Below are 7,449 nucleotides of genomic sequence, written 5' to 3'. Positions count from 1 at the left end.
TCAGCAAACCGAGCACATTTTATTCAAACATAACTAAGAATTTGAGTTCATACAAACAAAACACATAATCGTGTCACAAAGTGCTCATACCAAAGAAATCCATAATATCAAAATACGATCCCATCCAACAATCCTGAATATGGGCGTCACACATCAAGAATAAACAGCAAAACGACACCATGGACAAAACAAATCCATTCTACAGCCGCACTAGGATCGTCTGATGATAGAATGAGCTCCTCCATCTCCTCTCCGTTGGGCTCGGAGTCTTGTTAATTCTTCTTCAAGTCGAGCAGACTTGGCCTTCTCTTCCGCTAGCTGTTTATCTGTATCCCGCTTCTGCCTCTTGGGACTACTCTCTGATCTCTGTAACTGTAGACACTCTCGCTGCTTGTGATGCAAATCTTCCTTTAACAACTCATAAGGACGCCTCTGGACACTTGCCTGACTTGAACTCGCACCTTCAACTTGCTTGAGCTGGTGCATTAATCTCATCTTTGCCTCTCTTTCTTCAAAGAATTTCAAGTTGGTCTCTTGTTCCCTTTCGTGCAGCCTGTAGTTGGTAACCAAAGCATCCTTGTAAAGTTCTGTTGGCACAAATTCAGATAGAATCAAAGGAGGTTGCTTTTGAAGTGGTGCGACCTTGTCATATGGCAGCAACAAGTTTCCGACCTGCTTTTCAATCCACTTAACATACGGTGTCAGAGCAAGCGATTCTTTCTTCCCTAAATGAGCTCCATAATGCTTACGGATTTTCTTCCAAGCCACAATTATCCTCTTCAATTTTTCCGGATCCGACCCCTTCTCGAAATAGACCGTCTCCGCTATTAAATGATCCGCCGGCTTGTCTTTCAAGGTATACCCCAACTGACCCAAAGATACCACGGGATTGTAATTGATGCAACCTCTAGTACCAACCAAAGGAACATTATCGAACTCACCGCACCCAACAATCACCTCAGAAATATTAATTCGGTACTTTGGCCATTGGATGTCGTAAGAAGTAAGAGACATAATCCTGTGGGTCCACTTGAGTGTCCCCCTTGTCTTCACAAAAGATCCTTTGCTGGGCAACAAAGAGAGGAGCCAGATGAACAACAACTGAAGGCAACAAGTTATAGCACCGCCACTTTTCTCATATCGGGAATGAACGGCATAATAGGTATCAGCCAACAATGTAGGAATAGGATTCTTTCCCATGAAGATGTGTACCGCGTCCGAGTCGACAAAATTGGGAACATTCGGGAACATCACAATCCCGTAAATAGCCACAACAAGCAATGTATTGTACGCGTTCCAATTCTTTTTCTCAAATTCCTCTTTAGCTTTTCTTATCAAGAACTTCAAAGGGAATCCCGAGACACCTCCACTCAACTTCCAATCATCAGATACTTCTTTTATGCTCAAATAAAGAGCAGCAGCGATCGATTTGAAATTCACTTCCTTAGGAACGTCGATGAATGGCACTTCGTCTTTTATCTTGAGGTTAAGAATGATAGATTACTCTTCCAATGTCGGAGCCAACTGGTAATCCTGGAACATGAAACACCTCATTTCAGGATCATATAATTGCATCAAAGTTTGCAAAGCAGGAGTATCAACCACGGTTTCCAATAAAGTCAAATAATTCCTATAATTGTCTGTGAAACTCTTCAAGCAGAAAGCGGTCATCAACAAACTCAAACCCTCTAAGGCGGTCAACGGCTCTCGGAAAAAGCTGTAGGTGTGCGTATGTCTCTTTGCTTCCTTGACAGTATCAATGCGAGTGTCCATCTTTAACTTGAGTGAACTCCTGAATATCCCTGAAAAATATGACATGCAAATGCTTGTTATACATATATATTTTTTTTGCGTTTCTTTTGGAAATAAATATGCTATGATGCAAAGTGGTGGGACTTTGTGCCGCCCACCGGGCATTCTGGACTACCGGTAACACACATAGTACAAAGCCAAAGGTTCGGCCCCCAAATGGTATACCACACGGAACATAGAATGTCAATCCACGGAACCAAAACCCATGGAACATAGATTACCACTCGACCAAGAACCATAGTACCCCACCAACAGGAACCAATAGTACACTCGAACGAGAACAGTGGTAACCCACGAACAAGAACAGCGGTAACCCACGAACGAGGATAGCAGTAACCAACAAACGATAACAACGGTCACCAACAATGTACCTGTTATATGATCATTGATTCCCGCCCCACTCACGGGTAAAATCTAGGCCAGGGTAAAATCATGAAACGCAGTATACGGTCCGCCCGAAGGTAAGCATCATCACAGCGCAGATGCGGGTGACGATAATACCTCCGTTTGAAACTACTACTTTGCTCGTGGTCACATAACCCATCCCGAGACGTACACCTCGAGAAAAATCATGCTCCCACTCTATCCTAGGATTCCTATGGTCCACACATAGCTTGGGTATTGGGTCTTTTACCTCTTGTAACACCCACCCAACAGACAGAGATCCAAACAGTCCAGAATATGATGCAGAAAAGTAAAAGCGCACATAGAATACAATGCAAACAGGAATATATGCAAAGCGATAAAAACACCCAAGGATAAACACACAAGCGCTAGGATCGACTCTCTAAGTCCGGACCCGCAATAGGTCGAGACGTCCCCAGCAGAGTCTCCAGCTGTTGCTAGCGCGAAAATTAACAGAGTCGCCACTAACATATTTATCCTGAAAAGGAAGGGAATTCCGACAAACCACAAAACAAAACAACGGTCTCACGACCAGAGAAAAAGGTTAAGGGAGTCGGTTACGTGAGGGGAAGGTATTAGCACCCCACGCGCCCATCGTACTCGATGGTATCCACGCTTGTGTCTAAGACTATGGGTGTGTAAGCAAACTGCGCTAATCTGGACTAACATGCATGCAAAAGGTAGGAAAAGAAAGAGCTATACTCGCACGGGCCCAACCCTGCTGCCTACGTATCCATTTTGCGGAATCAGAGGTACCGTAGCTCGGCTAACTAATTTCTATTTGTTTTGTGTTTTTTAGGTGAACGAGCTACATTCACACTCCGCTGCTCGACCTTTGGAGACTTACGCTTGGGAATGGAGCGGAAATAACAAGTTCTTAAGAAAAGAAAATCAAAGAGTGTGGTTTGTGTTTTAAAGAATGCATGAGGAAGACCTAAGCTAAGGGGGAAAACTTGCTACCTAATGTCAGCATACAAAGGGTACCAGTCTAAACTAAACTATCAACCTATGGGGAGATGCGAAAGCAAACAAATAGCATCACACAAACGAGCTCTGCTCGTAAAGCAAACGAACCAATGGCACTGGCCGAATGGAAGAAAGGCGGTCCCGCCATAGCCAAGGGGAGCAACTCACCCAAGTCAACCAAGCATTAGACCTCGCGAAAGTGATCGGGTCATAGACAAGAGGAGCGGGTCCCTCCCAGCAACCAAGCCGTCATGGATCGTAAAGGAAAACATTGCGTGCGTACACCGAGCATCAACGTCGACCGAAGCGAGCTATAGGAAAGGCGGGGGTCCGGCTACATGGACCCTTTTCCTGACATACTCGATAACAAGATCTTGTGCAGGTTCAGAAGCGAGCAACGCGTAGCGTGTGCATGCTGAACAGACTCGATGAGACTGGGCGGGGGTTGATTGCTAACCCTTCGCGCATGCCTTCCATGAGGACTTAACGGAGTGCCATATAGGACTTATTACACCGTGACTCCCCTGCCGCAAAGCACAAATGTAAACACACTAACAAAAATAGAGCCTCTTTCGAGGGCTTGACCAGATGCATGTCTAGGTCCTACTTCTCATGTTAAAGGATGATGCGAGAAAGCGATAAAGTGCGAGAAAAATAAAATGAAATGGGATCAATACCAAACGGATGATGATCCGTAAACTATAGCGATGAAAAGCGAAGAAGCTAGGAATCCCGCGAGCGAGTGGATGAAGATCCAAACCGAAGTGCGAACACGAACACGATACGAACGCGTGTTGCACCCCAAAATTTGCCCATTTATTTATATCCAATTGGCTTTCATATCACATTCATGTACATACCTCATGTAGGTCATTCATCCATTACATTCATCCATATCATGGTTACTATTCAGAATTGATAAGAAAAGAACTTCTGAAGAAGAAAGGCCTGTTCAGAAATAAAAGAAGATTTGAAGTCTGATTACATGGTATCATCCCCAGTGAATTCATCCTGAAGTTAGGGTTTCACAAGCTTCAACTCAAGGTTTTGATTGAAGAATATAAGCTTGAAGTTCATCTGGTCTCCCTAAATCAAAGTTTTGACCAAAGTCAATGCAGTTGACTTTTTGGTCGACATTTAATCATGAGATGATTTTGAGTATGAAAGGTGGTTGTCTTGAAGAAATATTCACTGGAGTTCTTTGGTTGAAAATTGATTGAGAATTGGATCAGAAGCTGATTAATCGGGAAGTTCACCTGAAATTGGAAAGAATCAGAAAAGTTGACTTTTTGGTCAAAGTCAAAGTCAACTGTCAACTGTTGACTTTTGGTGGAAAATCGGTCAAAGAAAGTCAAAGAAATAAATAAAATCAAGAAAATCATTGAGATTACCATTTTGGGAAAGTTGGTTAAAATGGGAAATTTCTAAAAATGGCAAGTTCTAACACTTAGAAAAATATTTGAAAGCTTTAAACATGGCTGAACAGCCTACTTCAGGTCCAATTTTCACAAACAAAGAGGCTCCAATTCAAGACAAGGTCAACATCAAAAACGTTCATCTCATGGCCCTCTACAATTCTGTAGTTGGAATTTTTTTCATATGAAGTATGGATCAAAAGTTATGGAAGAGAGAAGTTGGCAGAATCTCACTGCATACAAGGCAAAAAAGCTGGGCAAGTCTTCTAGGCAGCGCAGTCATTTGATCGAACACGTGGTGCGCCGTTTTCAAACTGAGTTTCCAGGAACTACAAAGATCTTTTGAAGGCAAACTTGAGGCCATTCTATTCTTTGCCACCTCCTTCATTCATTGGTACCGAAAACAGTCCATTGGGATGCGCCTTGAATCGTTTACGAAGCCCCAAAGTCAGGGCCTCACCAAGTCATGTGTTGCCAAAGCTAAGGGCCAGAATCCAGGCCATGGGCATGCATTTTTACAAGCACTTGGCATGCAGAATTCAAAGTCGTTTTTAGAGAATTGTGGAGAGAATTTGGAACTGCTTCCGTGGCAAACGTGTTCTATTCCATGTCTTCTTTCAAATGATGCGAAGATCAAGACGTTTTGTCATATGTGGAGTAAGATCTAAAGCTCTAAAGTCATGACTTTGCTAAGACGCGCGTTGTGAAAAACCTCAGCCTAGGACTAAGTCACGCGCGCACGCCCAAGGTAGCTATGGCACACCATGGTTCAATGCAATTCTGAGTGAGCTCCAAGCATTATTCCTAAAAGCTCCCAACATCAATGTCATTCTATTCCATCCCCTCTACATGTTGAACATAAATATGAATAAATTGATGAACCGTGGTCGGAGATATTAGCGTGTAAAGTGAGCTTATTGGGCAAAGTTTGGCTGCAATACATACATGAAAACTAGACTAGAGATTGCTGCAGCATAAGTATAAAACACCATGTATCATCATACCATATTAAGCCATGCATAATTCTGAAAACGAAAAAGCATAGAAAAAGTTCACTACAAGCAACACAACTTGTTCATTAAGTCTACAGGAAATAATCCTCTACACTTCACTCTACCATAAGACTCCATGAGCACATCCCATATAAAGAAAAAAAACTCTTCACAGAAGACACCCACGCTTCATTTTCTTCTAACGAGTATCAGAACACAACCCTCTCTCATCATTCTGCTCTCTCTCTCATCACTCTTCACTCCCAACCGATTTCTCTAACAAAATCTTCATCACCTTTCAACCACCATCTACATCTCATCTCCACCATAACAACCTTCAATCACCACCACTGTCAACCACCACAAACTCATAACTACTCCAACAATCTTCATCATCTCTTTCAAAGAACAAAAAGGTTGCACTAATCATCATCTTCAAAGAACAAAAGAGCACTCGGATTTCTCCTCAAATCTTGATCAATATCTCTCCAAGTAAGTGATTCTTTCCATGGCTTCAGAAGCATGTATAGGCCTGGAACCCGTCATCAGGGATTGGGTTAGGATTTAGACCACCATGTTTTCATTGATTGTGTTGCATATGGTGCATGAACATGCTTTCTTTGAACATAGATTCGGTTTGCAAGATATAGTCTCTGTATGAATGTGTGATTTGCGTGTTTGAATCCCTTGTGTCATGAGGATTGCTTGGGTACCAATTTTGTGTGATTTAGGGGAAGCTTTGAATGTTAGGGTTTATAAAGATTGGTTCGATTTGTGTGTTAGAGAAGGAATTAAGGAAAACGGAGTCCATATTCGGAATCTACGCGAAAAAACAAGGAGAACAGTGGTCTCATTCGTCGTTTCTGGGAATCAGCCGTCGCCGGCGCCGCCGTGGGGGGCGGTAGCTCATCGGAGAAGACGATGAACAGTACCCTCCATGGTACTGTTCACGTCAGCATGCATCTCATTTCTTTATTTTTTTTTCTTCTTTTTTCTTTATACTTTTATTCTTGTGTTTTTGTTTTATTACAATGATTAGAAAGTGAGGTGTCTCTCTATGATTGGCTCTAGCTTTTATTTTGTCTTTTATAACTTAAAACCCACCTTGACCCATTGATATATGTCATCATTTATTTTCATGTCACATTTTAATACAAACCCATATGATAAATAAATGTTACATGCTGACACATGAAGAATAAAATAGAATGAGAATGAAAATGGTGTGTGTTGTTTTCATTGTTGGCCACGAACTTGTTTCTCTCATCCTGGGTTTACCAATTTCGCTTTCCGCACCCTTCAGTTTTAAGCCCAAAAGCGTTTTTAAAGGATTTCAGTTCAAGTATAATTGCTAATGCACCCCCTAGAAGACAGGTTTCTAGAATTTTGTTATTTTGATTTCCTTCATAATTTTTGATTCATTAATCTGTTTTCACTAAAATAAAAAATGAATAAAAATATTTTTTAGATAATATAATGTGTGTAGAAATTTTTGATATTTTTGTTAGATTTTTAGAACTTAGTTTGTTGTTTTTAATAAATCATTTTCTTTAGTGTGTTCATTGTGTTTTTTAAGTTTGATCGGTTTTGCAAATTAATTTTGTTTAATACTTTAGGAGTAGAATTTGATTGCCATTTTTTGTGTGATATCAGTAGACTCATATACCATATGGTGTGAAAAAGATAAAAGTCTAATTCTATGTTTTGGTTAGGTTTTCACTAGGTTCTCTATACCCGATATATGTGCGTTCCTAAGCGGATAACCATGTGAATTTGACCTATAATTTGTTTTGCATTTATGCAATTGACTTAGTTTCTTTTTGTACGTATAATTAGGGATGTTTAGAGGTCCTAGGACC

The 7,449-nt window shown here is 41.2% G+C and overlaps 1 protein-coding gene across 1 annotated transcript; it reads right to left on the bottom strand.

Moving 5' to 3' along the window:
• Positions 1-210: 210 nt before the first annotated feature.
• On the bottom strand, positions 211-1,773 carry LOC131613675 (uncharacterized). Its single transcript, XM_058885324.1, has 2 exons — positions 1,505-1,773; positions 211-1,402 (listed from the first exon to the last, which is right to left on the bottom strand). The coding sequence occupies exons 1-2, from the start codon at positions 1,771-1,773 to the stop codon at positions 211-213; spliced, it is 1,461 nt and encodes a 486-aa protein (XP_058741307.1).
• Between the last annotated feature and the right edge of the window lie 5,676 nt (positions 1,774-7,449).

The sequence above is a fragment of the Vicia villosa genome, linkage group LG6 (assembly GCF_029867415.1).
Source record: "Vicia villosa cultivar HV-30 ecotype Madison, WI linkage group LG6, Vvil1.0, whole genome shotgun sequence".
Classification (NCBI taxonomy): domain Eukaryota; kingdom Viridiplantae; phylum Streptophyta; class Magnoliopsida; order Fabales; family Fabaceae; genus Vicia; species Vicia villosa.
The sequence above is the reverse complement of the archived record's forward strand: the minus strand, read 5'-3'. Positions and strand labels throughout refer to the sequence as shown.